Source organism: Penicillium maclennaniae, assembly GCF_028827695.1.
Source record: "Penicillium maclennaniae strain IBT 15551 chromosome Unknown utg000003l:1.0-5670915.0:1.0-5674809.0, whole genome shotgun sequence".
In the NCBI taxonomy this organism is placed as follows: Eukaryota; Fungi; Ascomycota; class Eurotiomycetes; order Eurotiales; family Aspergillaceae; genus Penicillium; species Penicillium maclennaniae.
In genome coordinates, this window is record NW_026623215.1 from 5,602,627 (window position 1) to 5,620,702 (window position 18,076).

General features: G+C 43.2%; 5 protein-coding genes across 5 annotated transcripts; 3 read left to right on the plus strand and 2 right to left on the minus strand.

Moving 5' to 3' along the window:
* Window positions 1–380: 380 nt before the first annotated feature.
* Window positions 381–2,057, plus strand: N7477_004193 (MFS general substrate transporter; the record flags this gene model as incomplete). Its single annotated transcript, XM_056965856.1, has 4 exons — window positions 381–548; window positions 606–1,100; window positions 1,161–1,837; window positions 1,889–2,057. 4 exons carry the CDS (start codon window positions 381–383, stop codon window positions 2,055–2,057), a joined length of 1,509 nt encoding a protein of 502 aa, XP_056825809.1.
* Window positions 2,058–2,430: 373 nt separating this feature from the next.
* Window positions 2,431–3,476, minus strand: N7477_004194 (uncharacterized protein; the record flags this gene model as incomplete). Its single annotated transcript, XM_056965857.1, has 3 exons — window positions 2,431–2,494; window positions 2,643–2,694; window positions 2,747–3,476. The coding sequence occupies 3 exons, from the start codon at window positions 3,474–3,476 to the stop codon at window positions 2,431–2,433; spliced, it is 846 nt and encodes a 281-aa protein (XP_056825810.1).
* A 746-nt stretch (window positions 3,477–4,222) lies between these two features.
* Window positions 4,223–5,763, plus strand: N7477_004195 (NAD-dependent succinate-semialdehyde dehydrogenase; the record flags this gene model as incomplete). Its single annotated transcript, XM_056965858.1, has 2 exons — window positions 4,223–4,520; window positions 4,571–5,763. 2 exons carry the CDS (start codon window positions 4,223–4,225, stop codon window positions 5,761–5,763), a joined length of 1,491 nt encoding a protein of 496 aa, XP_056825811.1.
* A 542-nt stretch (window positions 5,764–6,305) lies between these two features.
* Window positions 6,306–8,364, minus strand: N7477_004196 (Zn(II)2Cys6 transcription factor; the record flags this gene model as incomplete). Its single annotated transcript, XM_056965859.1, has 3 exons — window positions 6,306–6,656; window positions 7,204–8,066; window positions 8,130–8,364. 3 exons carry the CDS (start codon window positions 8,362–8,364, stop codon window positions 6,306–6,308), a joined length of 1,449 nt encoding a protein of 482 aa, XP_056825812.1.
* Window positions 8,365–8,894: 530 nt separating this feature from the next.
* On the plus strand, window positions 8,895–11,444 carry N7477_004197 (uncharacterized protein; the record flags this gene model as incomplete). The annotated part of the gene is made up of 7 exons (XM_056965860.1): window positions 8,895–9,161; window positions 9,226–9,585; window positions 9,671–9,943; window positions 10,009–10,171; window positions 10,232–10,554; window positions 10,623–10,849; window positions 11,327–11,444. The coding sequence occupies 7 exons, from the start codon at window positions 8,895–8,897 to the stop codon at window positions 11,442–11,444; spliced, it is 1,731 nt and encodes a 576-aa protein (XP_056825813.1).
* Between the last annotated feature and the right edge of the window lie 6,632 nt (window positions 11,445–18,076).

Here is an 18,076-nt window from a genome sequence, read left to right on the forward strand (position 1 = left end):
GCAACGACATTTCGCCCCCGGATTAGACGACAAGAGCACGAACAAGTGCGGGGCCCCAAATCCCCAGGGTCTCCGGAAGCGATTGGTTGGGATTAAGCTCCACCATGCATCATCAGATCAATAGCCCCAGTATAAAGTTGACTCCGTGCTGTTCAATTGGCAAGGATTTTTCCCTCAAGCTCTTCAATTGCAAAACCTTCCCTGGCTTTTTCATCTTCTTTGCTTTGCTCGTTCAAGGATCCTTCAATTTGGGGATCTCACCCTTGACTGGCTAAGTCCACGCGTCGTTGGCAAATTGCAAGTGAAATCTTTCGCTGGCCACAGAGTCGGCGAGACCTAGTATCAGTGGAATGGCTTCAGTAAAACAGAGGGAAGAACTCATGGAACAAGCCAATGCCCCCATTGAAGTCAAAACCCAGGGAGACGGCGAGGGCTTCGCTCTCTCCCATGATCATAAGCAATATCTGCTGCAGCGACACGGTACCCTGGATCTCGATCCTGTGCCACAGCCAGACGATGCTGATCCATACAATTGGCCCCAGTGGAAGGCAAGTTCATGCTCAATGCTCGGCCCTCTCGTACTACCAGGCTAACCGAGTATCCAGAAAATGACGAACCTCATCCTTGTCATTTTCCATGCTAGTATGGTCACGTTCACCGCCGCTGCAATCGTCCCTGCCTTTCAGCAGATAGCAGACGATCTACACGTCTCCCTACAGACGGTTTCATATCTCACAACCGTTCAGCTCGTGTTTCTGGCATTTGGGCCACTTGTATGGATACCTTTCGCTAATACTTATGGTCGGCGACCGTTGTTTCTCCTTTCCCTGATTGGCAGTTTTGTTTCCAACGTGGGTTGCGCCAAGAGTACTTCTTACGGGACCATGTGCTTTTGTCGAGCTCTGGTGGGCTTTTTCATGAGTCCTGCCGCGGCAATTGGCAGTGCAGTCGTCACAGAGACCTTTTTCAAAAAGAATAGGGCTCTGTACATGGGATTGTGGACCCTCATGGTGACACTTGGTGTTCCTTTGGCCCCTCTCATTATGGGCTTCGTGTCTGAGCGTGTTGACTATCGTTGGATCTACTGGATCCTTACAATTGTAAGTTCACTCATCTTGGACGGAAGGACTTGCCATGTCTCTTACCTTCAGTTTCCATAGATGAATGGAGTTCAGTTCGTGGCTTATCTCTTCTTCGGGCCTGAAAGTCGTTACATCCCGGGCAGCGTCGTTCAGAACAAATCGTCTTTCAGAAAACAATACCTGCATTTCGGACGCATTGACCCTCGCCCACTCACAACACACGATTTCCTTCGTCCGCTGAGTCTATCGCGTAAAGTCTGCGTGGCGCTCCCAGGTCTGGCCCATGCCGTAACATTCATGTTTGCAAATACACTTGTCGTCGTGGAGTTGCCGGAGCTCTTCGGTGAAAAGTTTGGCTTCAACTCGGAACAACTTGGTCTTCAATTCATCGGACTTATTACAGGATCTGTGCTTGGCGAGCAAATCGGTGGAAGTTTTAGCGACTACTGGATGAGACGTCGATCGCGGAAATTGGGCACCAACGTTGCGCCGGAACACAGGCTGTGGATCAGCTATTTAGGATTTGTCCTTGCTATCGTTGGACTGGTTTTGTTCCTTGTAAGGACAGAGCAGGCACCTGAAGGTCATTGGAATATTTCCCCAGTCATTGGAATCGCCATCGCGGGGGCCGGCAATCAGATGGTCACCACGGTTCTCATCACGTACGCGATCGACTGTTACCCGGAGGAGTCTGCGAGCATTGGAGTCATCATCACTTTAATCCGTCAAACTTTGGCGTTTGTGGGCCCATTCTGGTATGGACATCCAATACACTTCTCTTTTTGTCCCATGTTCTGATCTTCCAGGTTTACTCCAATGTTCAACAACGTTGGCATTTCCGCGTGTAGTGGTATTATATCCGGCCTGATTGTTGCACTGAGCATCATTCCTATAGGACTTTTGCACTGGCAGGGATCTAAAAGGCGAGAAGGGAAGAATGTCCACGCGATTGATCAGGAGTCAGGTAGCTCCTGAAGTTTGGCAAATAGTCTTAAAATATTTTTTTCAAATAAGTTTGCAGATTTGAGCCTTTTGAAGAAATTTGTCGAGTTATGAGAAATATCAGCCAAAATTTTGTTCGCTTCTGTGATATTAAAAGGCTTACTGCCGTTGACCTGATATTTCCTTTATCGTGAAAGTAAACAGAAATCTTGACTTCCCTTCTGAGCATTATCAAGTTACTCCGCGTGTGTTTGAATATTTATAGGTCAACAGAATTGCCTCGTGGATTTTGGCTCTTTTTTTTATGAATTCTCGAGAAAGAGATTTGGATAGAACCAGGATACTGTGGGAAGCTCACTATACTGAAGAAAAAATAGGAAAGAAGAAAAATCCTGTCGCATTATTCCTACTCGCTGGTATCTACCTTGAAAATAATCTTCTGGGCTCGCATGTTGGCGAAATCGTCATATCTGCATTGGTGTTATTAGAAAAGCAGTTAATAACAGCACAGGATTCACTTACGCCTGAACAGCCTGCGAAAGCGGACGAATGTCTTCCGACATAAATCTGATGGTCATTAGAATCAAAAGAAACCATCGCGATGCAGGCTTCACTCACGTCAAGTTATCTTGGTTCCTTTTTAGAAACTCGAGGGCATCGCCAAAGATACCTGATTAGGGTTAGTCAATGAGTAACATGAGATCAAGTTGGTGTGGACATACTGCGAACGGGGCAACGACCCATCTGCAAGCGGAGGTTTTTTCCGTAGGCTTCGTTCCCTGTCCATGGAATTTCTCCATTGTGGACACCCACACTTGAAATCCGTCCCCAGGGTCGCAATAGTTCGAATCCCATTCTTAGCGCACTGCTATGTCCAACCACCTCAATAACAATATCAGCTCCTCGAGACTCGGTGAGCTCTTCCACCCTGCGCCGTAGCTCCTCTTCGTTCTCCTTGAAATTCCAAGACTCGGCACCTAGGCTCTGTGCAAGCTTTAGCCGCGAAGGAACACTATCAATTGCGAGTACCTTCTTTGGTCTGTACTCCAGAGCACTGATGAGTGCACAGATACCAACAGGGCCGCAACCAAAGAGTAGAACTGTAGAATCCCTAACCTCCTTCGCATCCAACCCCGAGAATGCATTCATCGCGGCAAAATAGCCGGTGGGGAGAATATCGGCCATAAGGACTAATTTCTTCTCGTCGGTTGAAGGCGGGATCGCAAAGAGGGTAGAATCAGCAAGTGGAACACGCACGTATTCGGCTTGCCCACCCTCGAGTGCCGCAGTGCCAAACAGCCGGCAGTGCGCACACCGAGAAGACAAGCCATGCTCACAGTAAAAGCACTTTCCACAGCTCACGGTGAAAGGCGATACAACTCGATCGTTCTTTTTGAATCGCTGTACGTCGGGCCCGACCTCTGTGACTTCCCCTGTAAATTCGTGGCCCATGGTGAACCCTGTGCCGGAAGGTTGGTGGCCCCGAAAGACGTGGAGCTCACTAGAGTAATGTTAGCGATTTGTATTTCATGAGTCAAACTCAAGGTGGTGAGTGGGATGAATTGCCTGCCACATAGCGCGGTGTATCGCACTTTGAGGATCACATCTCCTGGATCTCGGATCTTCGGAATGGGTTTCTGCTCTAGAGCAATCTCAAATGGACCCTTGAAAACCACGGCTTGCATGATTGATTTTGCCAAATTATTTCTTGTCGGAGGGGGTGCTCGGAGTCTAGGTGACTTTCCTTTCTCAGTATTGAGGCCCGCTTGTCACTTATGTTGCGCGGTTATACTGGTTCCTAGGTATACCCGCGGGGCCTCGGTAGGTCTCGGATATCGTTGGGCCCGGCGCTGTCAACCACTTTGTTCTGGCTAATATGAAGGGCTGTTTTTCAAATCACTGGACGAGAATTCCGAGCCGACGTTTGCTCCTAGAAATCCTCGCTGACTTAACCAAGTTGCCGATCACATAGCCTCGGGACTCTCTCTTCCAACGTCATCGGTTAGCATAAGCCGCGGCTGGTTGGGATCGTACTTCCCTTGGCGGACTCGATTAAACTGGAGTAGATTATCTTCAATTACAAGCAGATTCTAATAAGTTCTACAGATCTCATTCATTATCACATCGAAGCAATACTCGAATCAATACTCGTGTCAAATTATCGTATCGTCAACTGACCCACTCAGTACCCGCCCATCATGGCGAACGCTTCCAACACGCTTCCCATTAAACTGAAAGATTCTTGCCTGTTTGAAAGACGGGGTTTCTTTGCGGGAGAATGGAGGAATGCTGCTTCGGATAAGGCCTTTCCAGTCACCGAGCCTTCCTCAGGTCAAGTTCTGGCTCACTGTGCCGACTTTTCCCAAGCAGATTTCGAAGAAGCCATTCAATATGCCGAACCTGCATCTCAAGAGTTCTTCTTGGGGACTACTGCCAAGCAGAGAGCTTCGCTTCTCCGAGAATGGAACCGTCTTATTTTGGAGAATGCCGAAGATCGTAAGCCAATATGCTCTCCTCCGCCGACTCCATCCATTAACCATCGATAGTTGCTAAAATTCTCTCCCTTGAAAACGGCAAAACTTTGACGGAATCTAAAGGCGAGTTAATCTACGCTGCAAGTTTTGTATTATGGTTTGCCGAAGAAGCAGTTCGGTCTTACGGGGACGTTATACCTTCTTCATATAAAAGCACGACCGTTCTGACTCTGAAACAACCTGTCGGGGTATGCGGAATCATCACCCCGTGGAACTTCCCAGCGGCAATGATCACCCGAAAGATCGCTCCTGCTTTGGCCGCAGGCTGCTCGGTTATTATCAAGCCGCCGAGTGAAACCCCTTTCACTGGCCTCGCCTTGATCAGACTTGCCTTGCAGGCCGGGTTCCCTCCTGGTGTCCTTCATATTGTCCCGACCAAGGATCGTGACGCTTCTTTGTTGCTCGCCACACATCCTAAGGTCAAAAAACTCAGCTTCACTGGATCGACCAATGTGGGGAAGATGCTCGCAAAGCTCGCCGCCGATACGATGAAGCGAATTAGCATGGAACTCGGTGGCAATGCGCCCTTCATTGTGTTCGAGGATGCCGACCTCAACAAAGCGGTTGAGGGAGCTTTGATCTGCAAATTCCGCTCCTCGGGTCAAACTTGCGTCTGCGCCAACCGCATACTTGTCCATCAAAATGTCTTGGAAGAGTTCACGGCCAAACTGATTCAAAGGGTCAAATTATTCAAGTTAGGTCGTGGCATAGATGAAGGCGTCACCCACGGGCCTCTTGTCAATGCTGCTGCTGTGGAAAAGGTCAAATCTCATGTTGAGGATGCCTTAAAGAAGGGAGGTCGGCTTCGCTATGGTGGTCATGTACCAGCAGGTCTTTCTGGCTACTTTTACGAACCAACCGTCATCACAAACGTCAACAAAGATATGCTTGTTGCCAGTGATGAAACTTTCGGACCTCTTGCTGCTATCTTCTCTTTCTCCTCGGAGAAAGAAGCCATCGTACTGGCAAATGACACCGAGGTGGGCCTGGCAGGGTACTTCTTCAGTGAAAACATCAGCCGCATTTTTCGTGTTGCACAAAGGCTTGACTGCGGCATGGTTGGTGTCAATACGGGCTTAATCAGTGCAGCCGAGTCGCCATTTGGCGGCATCAAAGAAAGTGGCGTCGGGCGAGAGGGAAGCAAATATGGGTTGAGTGAGTACCAGAACATCAAAGCTGTAACAATTGCAATTTCCCCGAATTGAAATTCCACAGTTGCAATTCTTGGGTGTTTTGTACCTAGATAGCACGAGTTCATTCTTTATGCTACGTTCATCTTTTGAGAGAGAGCAACACATCTTGTGTCACTTCTGACCTGGCATTCTCTCTCTCTCTCATAATCATAGATAAATAGGCAGCAGTCTTTACACTAAAGGGTAATATACAGAAGTAAAGCTAAATAGATCGTAGGCAATGCGTTAGCGAAGACGCCCTGATGACTTCGAGGAATCAAGTTAAGGCAAGCCCGGACTCCGGAGCCTTTTTCCCGGCGATTCAATTGGTGAATGCTTAAATAATCTTAAAGTAAACTTGTACCGAGCATTTGCTTGATGCAATTTTTCTCAAGGACTAGACGAATATCATTCTTGAATAAGGATATTAGGTCTTTCTGATCAAAACCCTTTATCCTGAACTCTCCCTTCCCTTTCTTCGCGACTGACGAGGTGAATGCGCATTTCCATTAATTAGCTTCCTCAAGTGGTGTGCAACTAATTGCTTGAGGCCCGTTGCTCTCTCTGCTTGAGACTCAGTCGGAGTAAAATTCTGAGTTATCTACTTCTGGCATTACGAGGCCTTGTAACATGCTCCTCTCCGAGGGTGTCATCATGAAATGCGAGCAGAGGAGTTCACCCATCCGTTGTGAGCTCATGTGAGCAATCTCTTGCTGGATATTTGGTTCCATGACTCTTTCTGAGCCATCGGTGGGCTGAAGGTCAACCACCGCTTGTTCATTATGCCCCAGCTCTTCAGTATCGAATGGGAAAGTGGAGGCCATTCGAGTCGACTGGACGGGTGATTTTCTTTTCATTACAGCAGCGTCCACAGAAGCAAGGGCTTGGTCAGCCGAAGGATACGTTTCTCCAAGCTGTTTCAATGCCTGTGCGCACAGTCGAAAATTTTTCATCGCTTCCTGCCGTGTCAAAGGGATTATGGATTCCAAATCGCCGAGGTGTGTTATGATAGCGCTCTCGAGCATCGCAACTTGGCCATCGGGAAGCAACCATTTCAAACCTTGTTGTTTGAAATAGGTATAGGTTTGTGTTATTGTCATGGCCGAATAATGCACCCGCTGAGATGATAAATCCACCATTTCAGGGATTCTGGGAACTCGAGGCGATTTGCGGCCTATGCAAGGTACTACAGGCGAGGCTGTAGACACCATTCAGCATTGCCCGAAAATGAAGTACAACGTCGGCGTGTTTGTTGATTTGGTGAAGTGGGTCGGATGGGTACCATCGCAAAAGTTCTGGTAAAGAATCGTGCCATTCCTCGAGCCCGCTGTCTCGAAGTAGTAACTCCGCGCTCGTTGGAGTGACACGTTTAGGAACCAGAAACTCTTTGAGGGTTTTTTCTGGGCAAATTTGCCGTCGAAGTACAGTATACTGACAGTTTAGTATACGTGTGATGCACTTGCCGAATTGCACCAGGGCTATGCTGATCTGAGCTAACAGCCTATGCATGGAAGGATCTCTGATAGCAGGGTGACTTCCGTCGCTACCGAGGCAGCATTCTGTCGATAATGGACCTACTTCGAAATCCGAGAGGTTGAGCAACGGAGTTCGGAAATCAGCTTCATTGATGTGAAATGGTTGTCTCGTGTAAATAGCGACCAGACGATCTCTTATGTACAATGACCATGAGATTCGTTTCCAAAGCTCTGGCTTCTGTCGTTTCAACTCGGCTTCCAAACTCTTCGGCTCAGTTTTAATGGATCTCCAGATTTTTGTGGCTTCACCAACAAAATACCAGGCATCATGAAGGTCGTCCGATTTGTTGTCCCAGTACGTCATCAACAGAAGGGTCTGTAAGACTGTGACACGGTCATCCTCACAGCCGAACGAGTACAGCATCCGGACTCGATCAAAGCGTGTCTTGCGTGCTTCTCTCTGATTCTGAAATCCCTCCCGTGCGAGGGACTCCTCGCTCTCGAATGTAGTAGCCGCAAATATAACGGCCTGAAATAAAAGGAAACTGATTCCCATCCCACCAGTATAGCTTGTATCGATCACCATCAAGAAGTTCTCCAGATTCAAGATTGGGAGTGCAGGGTGCACAAATTGAATGTAGCTTCTTAAAAGCTCGTCCCTAATCCTGGCCTCGGGAATATCGAAAGCACCTTTCTGAAGCAGGACACTGCAATCTTCTCGTGTGATTGCAAGCGACAGGGGCCTGGCATACTCGGGTAGCAGCAGACGCCAATTTATAGTTCCATCCTCTAAGGGCCGTGTATCGTCCAAAGCGTCTGAAGCTATCACGTCGACGTGATTCCAATAGTCTGGGGTTCGATCTAATCAATCATTAGTTGACTTGATTCTCCTTCCGCCGATTCTCTTCGATCACCAGCACTTACTCATGCATCCGCCCAACTGAGACTCCGTTAGAAGCTCATTATCGCTTGGGGTCGTCGCACCCACCTTTTCCTTTTCCGCAGCTGTGGCCAGCTTCCCCCGTCGGTCAACGGGAATGGTGCAAGGCATATGGTAGGACTGACAGTTGGTACAAGGGAAGCCTCGTTTTGTCACATCACATCGTACTTTCCGGAGACGACAGCCAGAGCATGCTCTAGCGGATCGTTTCGGGGTCATTCTGCCAGCTAGCTTGATTCTAGATTTGTGCATTGTAACAAGCGTGCGCAAGGTATTTCCGCAAGAGGAGCTTCTCCGTGAGCCTTCATGGAATAAAAAAAAAAAGTGAGGGGGAAACAAGAATACCCAGTAAGCATCATCTGTGGCAAGAACGAGTGGAGGGCGGGGAAATGTTTGCGTCTCAAACTCCTGACTTTTGATACTCCAAACATGGACTTTTCGGCTATCCCCAGGAACCCCATTCCGGAACTATAATCCCGCGGCAATATGCGGGCTGCAAGCCCAGATCCCGGATCTGGGCTCTCCTTCTCCGCCCCCTTAAACATTCAGAAATGCTGCAATCATAAAATGCGTGTAATTACCGTCTCGGGAGCATTCGTGAGCGTCCCCCCAGATTCTTCCTTTTGAAACCTAGCTTGATTAGCGCGCCAATTATCGTTTGTCTATCATCTATACCTCCCTTCCTTTCATCTACATAGGACAAGCCAGGTCAAAGGTGACTTGTTGCAAAGACCGAAGCGCAAGCCGCGATGGTATTCTTGAGTCGAGCCCAGATGGGATCCATTCCCGACAATATCCCAATCAGTGAGCTCATGCTCAACGAGAGATATGGACGACTCCCGCATGATCAATCCCGGGATCCTTATACCTGCGGTTTGACCGGGAAGACATACTCGTCGCGGGAGATGGTCGACCGAGTCAATTTGATCACTCGTGGCCTGAGCAAGAAGCTTTGCTGGGTCCCAAACTCTGGGTCGGAATGGGATAAGACGGCGGTTGTTTTCAGCATAAATACTGTGTGCTCAATTCCGTTTCTCAAACTTTCACGCCAGGACTCAGGCTGACTCTTTACCGTGATAGATTGACACCATGCTATTATTCTGGGCTATCCACCAGCTCGAGGGAGTTGTGGCGCTGGCTAATCCATCGTATTCAGCGGATGAGTTGAAGCACCAGCTGCTGGACTGCAAGGCGAAAGCCTTGTTCACTTGTGCGCCCTTGTTGCCGATCGCACTGGAGGCTGCGGCCAAGGCTGGCTTCTCGAAGAATCAAATCTACTTGATCGATGTGCCGCAACAGATCCTCGCGGACATAAAGGCACCGTCAGAGCTTGAGTCTATCTCCCAGATTGCCGAGGCTGGAAAGTCACTGCCACCAGTCCAGCCTGTCCAATGGGCCCCGGGGAGGCAGCTCGCCGGACCGCATTTTTGTGCTATTCGAGTGGAACCTCTGGCTTGCCAGTAAGTTCCGATCTCAGATAAGAACCGGGAATGGACACACCACTCACGATGACGTTTTTATACAGAAAGGAGTGATGATCTCCCACCGCAACGTCATAGCCAATATTCTGCAAACCACGGCTTTCGAGCAGGATTATCGTGACGCCCAATCACAAGCAGCAAATGGTTCGTCCACTGAAGTTGGGCAGTGTCTTCTTCCACAGAGCCATATTTACAGCCTCGTGGTTGTCTGTCACTGCGGGACTTATCGTGGTGACCAGACTGTGGTCCTTCCCAAGTTCGACATGACATCCTACCTAGCCTCCATCCAGCGTTTCAAGATCACTTCCCTTTTCCTCGTGAGTCTCTCTATCTTTCTCTAAAAACGGCAAAATGAACAAGTCCCCTCATGACTAAACACCAGGTTCCTCCGGTCATTATCAACATGATGCGAAATCAAGACCTTTGCTCTAAGTACGATCTGCGTTCTGTCAAAAGTATTTTCTCCGGCGCAGCTCCCTTGGCTCCGGATTTAGCGAATGACTTCTTGAAGATCTATCCAGATATCTCCATCCGATTGGCCTATGGTGAGCGAAATCCCTCTGCGGTCTACATGATAGATCACCACTGATAACTTTTACATGTAGGGTTGACGGAAACTGCCTGCGTGGTCTCCTCGAGCCATCCTCACGATATCTGGCTTGGCTCTTCTGGGTCCCTGTTCCCCGAGGTCGAGGTGCGCATCATGTCCCCAGATGGCCTGGAAATTACTTCCTATAATACACCCGGCGAGCTTCTGGTGCGTAGCCCAAGCGTAGCCTTGGGTTATCTGAACAACGAAAAGGCGACCAAGGAAACATTCGAGGATGGGTGGATGCGCACGGGAGATGAAGCAGTCGTTCGCGTCAGTCCCAGTGGTTGCGAGCACATTTTCATTGTCGATCGGATTAAGGAACTGATCAAGGTCAAAGTGTGTCATGTCTCCTGTTATCCAACTCTAATTTGGGAGGTTTTAACTAACTAATGAATCTCCAAAAGGGTTTGCAGGTGGCTCCTGCGGAGCTCGAAGCCTGTCTCCTTGCTCATCCAGACGTGGCAGATTGCGCGGTCGTTGGGGTTCCCGATGAAACCGCGGGCGAAGTGCCCAAGGCAGTCATTGTGAAGTCTCCCTCGGCCAGTTTAGACGACGAAGCGGCCACTCGAGTCATTATACAATTTGTTGAGGCCAATAAGGCTCGTCACAAGTGGCTCAAGGGAGGCGTTAGGTTTGTGGACGCTATTCCCAAGAGCCCGAGCGGCAAGATTCTTCGACGCTTCATCCGGGATGAAGAAAAGGAACTCCGCAGAAAAGCCGATGCCAAGCTCTAAGCGTGGGTGACACTGACTGTAAAGAATCTACATGTTTAGGGTAGAGGGCCTGTCGGTTAGGTAAGGAAGGATGTCTGGATTGGAGTCTGGTATTGAAAGAAGCAGGACTGATTCTTACTAAGTCTTAGTTATCTGGATGCCCTCTCAATCTAAGTACGTATTAGGTCCGAGACTTATTATACTGCAAAAAATATATATCTCTGCGTGAATCGAATTTTCGAGATCGCACTATAACGCCGAGGGCTAAGCCTACCAGACTTTGCTCAGTTTTAATTAAGTCCACACGCTACTATTTGATACCACTCTTATATAGCTATTATTATAGTGGCGCCGGGGAAGAACTAGCTACCTCTTTTAGGGGGGTTATAGATTAGACCTGGCACTCACCCGCCCCGCGGGTCCAAAGTCAAGAACCTCCACCCGCACCTCCAAGGGTCAGGGTCCAACCTCACCGACCCTGACCCTGATCCTAACCCTCTAAGGGTCCCTTAAGGGTCTAACTAACCCATATAAGACACACTTTGCCTATTTAGGATATGCCTTACTATTTTAGGATAGATAACTAAGTAGATTAATACCTAAGATATAACTTTTTTGCCTAAAACGTGACTTTTTACTAAAATTAGTTACGTAGGGACCCTAAGGGTGACCTTAAGGGTAACCCTTGGAGGGTTAGGTACCTCTATATCCGACCCTTAGGGTCGAGACATTAGACCCTCCACCCGCTAAGAGGAGATGCGAGTGAAGGGTCTTAAGGGTCACCCGCGGGTGAGTGCCAGGTCTAGCTATAGATGCTAAGCTACGAAAGTTTATCGAACGTATTAGAAATACTAACTACGATATAAAGTAGCTCCTAGACTATATCTAGGGTTATATAGGTATCTAGGTACCCTCATTAGTACTTTAGTATATTAAGAATATATAGTCTTTAACGCTAGACCTAGTAAAGAACCCCTAGGGGGGTAAACTAAAAGAAAAATATCGTCGCACTCACCCGCCCCGCGGGTCCAAGATCAGGAACCTCCACCCGCACCTCCAAGGGTCCGTCAGACCCTTAAATACATAACTTCTCCGCGCCTTTCCTAATTCGGACGTATAAAATTAATGATTCAGCTTATAAAAATACTATTATTTATGGCTATTCTGGTATCTATTTCTATTATTCCTTAATTATATACTAATATCTACGAAATTTAAAGAAATTAGATTATAAATAGATAACTTATATATTGTTACCTTAGTGTTCTGAAATTTGACTTAAATTATATAGTAGGTAGCTAGTTTTTGAGGGGGTTATAGAAAGTTAAGAGTTTCGTTAGGGAAATTGTGGGAGATCCGGTGGGAGATCAAATGGGAGATCAAGTCTTTTATCCTTCGATAAATAAAAGAATATTTCCTTAATAGGAAACCTCAGGGTATGATATGATAATTGAAGAAGAATTATATTTTTCTTGTAGAGAATTGCGGACATATTTATATCCAATCAACAAAATTCTAGGCCTATATTAGACTTGCATTATTTTAAGTCTAGGCCTGTCTTACTTTGAAATCAATTATAGTCTAGGCATCATTTTTAGTCTAGACCTATTGTCAAGGCATCATTAATAGTCTAGACCTATGTCAAGGTATCATCAATAGTCTAGACCTATATCAAGGCGTCATTCATAGTCTATCCATGGAACACCGTTTAATAGACCTATTATAATTAGGTGGCTTTTCGTATTTACCTAACCAATTATAAAGATCATAGTCTTCTTGAATGACTAAAGGTAATGCTGACAGTCCTTGAATATGCTGACACCGAATCTACTACGAATTATAGAGTTTATATATAATAATATTATAAACGCTATAATTAGTATTTTCTTATTCTAAGCCCTTATAAGGTATTCCGTAAATTTCTAATTATACTCTAAGAATAGAGTATTTAGGGAGAAAGTATTAGCTATAGTAGATTAGATATAAAAGGTATATAATCTCCGCGAAAAAATAAAGGAAATATAGTGAAAAGCTACTAAAATTAGAGCGAAGTACTATAATAAATATTATATCCTAATTAAATTTTAGCGAGGAGATCTTATAGCTCTCTTTACCTAAAACTTAAAGCCAAAAATACCTATAAGAAAATTTTGACTATACTTTATTAGACTATTTTATATACTTATAGTAGTCAGAATATAAGCCTATTATCTAAGCTTACCTAGATAATACACTTAGTTATATAATATCTTCCCTATAACTTTCCTTAAGCCTTAGCACTAACGCGAATTAGATACGAACTTATTTTTAATACTAAAGCTCGCGAATAATAATAAATAGGAGATTAAGCAGGTTAAGGATAAAAAAATCTTCTATAATAAGATATGTTGGGATATAAGGGTAAAGCTACCACGAAGCACTTCGTGGCCCCTTAAGTCCGTGGGATCAACCTTAGTCCGGCTGGGTCAGTCGGTGCCGGACAAAGGAAGAAGGTCAAAGGTCGTAGGATAGACTATAAGCAGATATAGCCTAAACGAAGGCAGAACCACAGTCCTGAGGATCAAAGGAAGAAGGTAGAGATGACTTTGGAAAGTGGAGAATGACTTGATTCTATCTGCTAGAAAAGAAGGACATATTTATAGGCTAGGATAGCCTAGAAATGACGTCTAGAATGACATATAAATACTAGGTAGTAACATAATAAAGGTGGCAAAGAAGGGAACCGAGGAAAAGTGAAAAGAATGATGTCAAGGATCGACGGTTTAAGCCACCCCGAAAGCTTCCCCGCAGTATCAGGCTATACATGCCTGAAGGTGGACCATTTTACCCCTAAGGGAAAGTGGTCCGCCTATCCTTAAGGGAACCGAGGGTCGAAGTCTGTTCACCGAGGTCCGAAGACCATGGTCGAAGTCCGCGGGCAAGGTATGCCCGAAGGCACCCCCGAAGGAACAGACCATTCATGCCTGAAGGCGGACCATTTTGCCCTAGAGGAAAATGGTCCCGCCTATCGTTTGGGGGATCGTGGGCCAGAATCAAAAGTGGTCAAAACATCAATTTGATAGAAGAAAAATCTGGTCACGTGATCAATGCAATCTGGTCTTATATGTTGAATATAAGGATAGATCTTTCTATGTAGCATTGGTCTATATTCCAATAAGATATATTTCTTAGTTAAGTAGAAGGGATAGCCCGCAGAATATACTTAGTAGATATAGAAGGGGATATAAAAAGTACCTAAGAAGTGATATAGAACTACAAGAAAGAGAGAAAAGGCAAAAGCGTTTATTAAAGATCTAAGAAAAGATCCGGACCTAAAGTTAGCTACTATAAAAAAAATATTAAGAATAAGTATAGATATTTAAGGTTTTAAGCACGAAACCTCTAGAAAGATATACTAATATATTACGGGATTAAGACCGAAAGGTCAAAATATAGTAAGGAAATAGGCTATAATATTATTAATAACTATCTCACTAAGAATATTCTCGTCCACAAACAAGAGGCGAAGCGTGGCCAAAATATTATCGCGGAAAGTCCGCTCTATAACCTACTATAAAGCAAATACAATATCTATAGGGGATAGGCGCGGTACTAATAAAGCCTTCTATAAAAAGTAATAAATATTATTAGTATTAAGGCTAGGGTTATTAATAGGAATAGGGAGATAATTAACTAGATATATTTAATAAATAGCGTAGTCAGCCTATAGAATTATTAGCGAAACTTATACGAAATAGGCCTCAAACTTATAGGCTTAGTAATATATATAGTGCCTAAGTTATAAATATCATAATAACGAAACACTAAATATAAGAAGTTAGTAATAAGAGTATAAACTACCTTCTTAGTATAAGTATAAATAATATCTAACTAAATATAGTTATTAATAATAAGTATTTTAGATTTATCCTCCTCCGCGATAGTTTAGGTAATAAAATCCTAGATATTAGCGATATATTTAACTAAATCAACTATATTAAAATTAAGTTACCCTATATATTAAAGAGAACCTAAATAGGTTAATAATAAGATATAAGCGAATTAAAAAGGTAAATAAATTAAAGGGTAAGGATAATTAATATAGAAATATACTCAGTATAAGATAGAACTTAGCGTATTATATATATAAATAATTAAGAAGGCGCTTAGCCTATCTTAGTCTTAGAGGGAATAATAGGCGTAAAAATTACTAAGTAAGCTCCGGAATCAGAGATATATCCTATAAAGGGTAATAGCTAAGAGATATAAGGGAAAATATATTAATTCGCGACCGAAATAATGATAAAAATAAAGATAAAAGAATAAAAATGGAGAGAAAGCTAAATTAGTAATAAGTTAGAGCTAAAGAATAAATAAAAATAAGTTAAAATAAAGCTAAATATAAGAACTAGCGAAGAGTATAAAGATATTAAAGGAAAAAAAGCAAAAAAAAAAAGCAAAAAAAAAAAGCAAAAAAAAAAAAGCAAAGGAAAAAAAGCAAAGGAAAAAAAAGCAAAGGAAAAAAAGCAAAGGAAAAAAAGTAAGAGAAGAGAAACAAGAATATAAGTAAATAATAATATTAATATATAAAAATATTAATAATATATATAAGAAAATAATAATAATAATACGCTAGAAAAGCACTAATATATAACTAAAAAGAATATATATTAATACTTATTACTATTAGCTAAATAAAAATAAAAATACTATCGCTATATTATGGCTAGGACTACTATAAGACTAAGGAGAGCCTAATATTATTTATGACTTTTATATAATTTACCTAAGTATAGTAATACCTAGGGCTTATACCTATTATATATTCCTAAACCCTAAAAGATTACGTAATCCATATAATAATATTAAAAAAATAAAAATAAAAATAAGAATAACTAATAGAAATAAATTTTCTTTTTTTTTAATAATTACCTGGGGCCTATCGTCTCTAAAGGAGAAGATAGTTATAAAGGAATCCTAAGGACTAGCGGTAAAGGTTTACCTTATAATATAATAAGCGAGCCTCGGACCTAATTCGTACTTAATTCGAGAGGGTTTCCACATAACTTAGACTTAGTAAGAATCAGTCTTACTTCTTACAATACCACACTCTAGTCCAGACACCCTTCCTTACCTGACCGACAGGCTTCTACGCTGAACACGTAGATTCTTTACACTAATATTCCTAACTTACTATCTTAGTTGGTATAAGATATAGAATATCCTAATATCTCTATTACCTAGTGTAGTGGGAGAATTGGTGACATAATGAGCCTATGTGTGGCCTCAGGCATGATTTAATGTCTGCAGTGCATAGTACATCTCCAGACACACTTAGAGGGAGACAAGTCATCTACCCAATTCATTCAGGATTCACCCAATTTCTTCTATCCATAATATAGTATTAAGATTATCCCGCACGGCCGCAACAGGGCATCAGTACGGCCTTATCTAGCATCCTCTACACCAGATAGGCAGTGTGTGTGTGTGTTGTCTAGTCTGCATCGCCAGACAGCCATCGAGCCGTTCCCATTTCATATTAGCGTCCCCGGGAAGGCTCTTTTGTTAAGGCATATCACCACACAAAGAAACACATACCTAAAGGGTGGGGATCGCGTTTGACCCTGAAGGCTATAAGACTATCTAAGACCTTAAGCGGGAGACTATATTCACCAGTGATTACGACGGTATATAGTTAGTGCGGATAAATAAGTGACTAGCCAAGATATAGTGTTCTCCTGAATACACCTAGTTCCTACGAGGAATACTATCAGACTAATATGCGGGAGATACGGCGGTGCTTTAGATACTACTGAAGATATAGCCTATCTAATTAAATATAGTGGCCGAGTAAGGGTACCTAGGTATCCGATAGCTATAGCACTCCACTATATAGATAATATTAATGTAAATAATTCTGTATTATAAATTATAAGCAGAGGAAGCGGCCTTAATAAGAAAAAGGGAAGAAAAAAAAGAATTATTAAAGAGATATAATTAAAAGTAAAGCGCACAGAGTTAGTATTTCTTTTTGGCCGAAAAGCTATCTTTTTTCTATAAGTAAGTAATAGCGTATAGTATATAAGGTATAATAGCTCCTAAGCTATCGGACCCTAAGGGTATTCTAACCTTCACAGATTACCGTAAACCTATATTAGAAAGATCCGAATCGACCCTAAGTAGTAATAATTATACGGATAATATAGATTATAAGTACTAGCCACTATTATCTTTAGCCAAACCGCCTAGTAGGGTATAGGCTATACCTTATCCTTATATAATTTAAGTGCCTTATTTCTCCGTATTACTAGCTCTAGAATCCCTAGGAGCTTTATACTTTAATAAGACTAATATCTCTGAGTTCCTAGAGAAGCTATAGGATATATATTTTAGATATAGCGTTAAAAGCGATAAAGATATTATAGATATATTACCTTAGTACTACGCGAAGGTCACTAAGTCTTAGGTAAAGAGATAAGACTCTTAGCTAAGAAAGGACTAAGATACCTTTAAGGAAGCTTTCTTAGAGCACTTCTATAATAATAATAGTAAGTAGTAAAGGTATATAAAGATATACCTTTAATCCCTTATATAGATTAAGCGGATAATATAAGATAATATCCGCTTATATCTTAATAAGTTCGATAATATCTCTGGCTATATCTACTTAAAAGGCGAGGTTAGCGATATAGATAGGGTAAGTCTCCTTATCTAAGGACTTCTATAGTAACTTAAGGAGAAGGTTATTAGAAGGTATTCTCGTAAGTAGTTACTAAGAGGGATACTAATTACTTATTCGGAGGTATATAACCCTAATTAGGTTATATATTAGAGAGAAAACCGATATTCAGAGAATTCTTTTAACTATTAAATCTTCCCCGAGTAACCCTAAGCGTAACTAATAACTTTATCCCCGTAGTAGTCGCCTACTACTATTATAAAGCCTTAGGAAAATTGTTAACCGACCGTTAGTTAGATCTAGTATTAGGATAAATAGGATAGGAAGCTTAGAGAAATATAATTATAGATAGAGGCACTTACTCTTAAGCTATAGGCTAGCTGAGATATAAGGAATAATATTCGGTACGAGCCTAATAAAAGAAACCCTTCGAATAGCCTTAGCGCTAATCCTCTAATAAAATACTAAATATATAGAGATACCTACT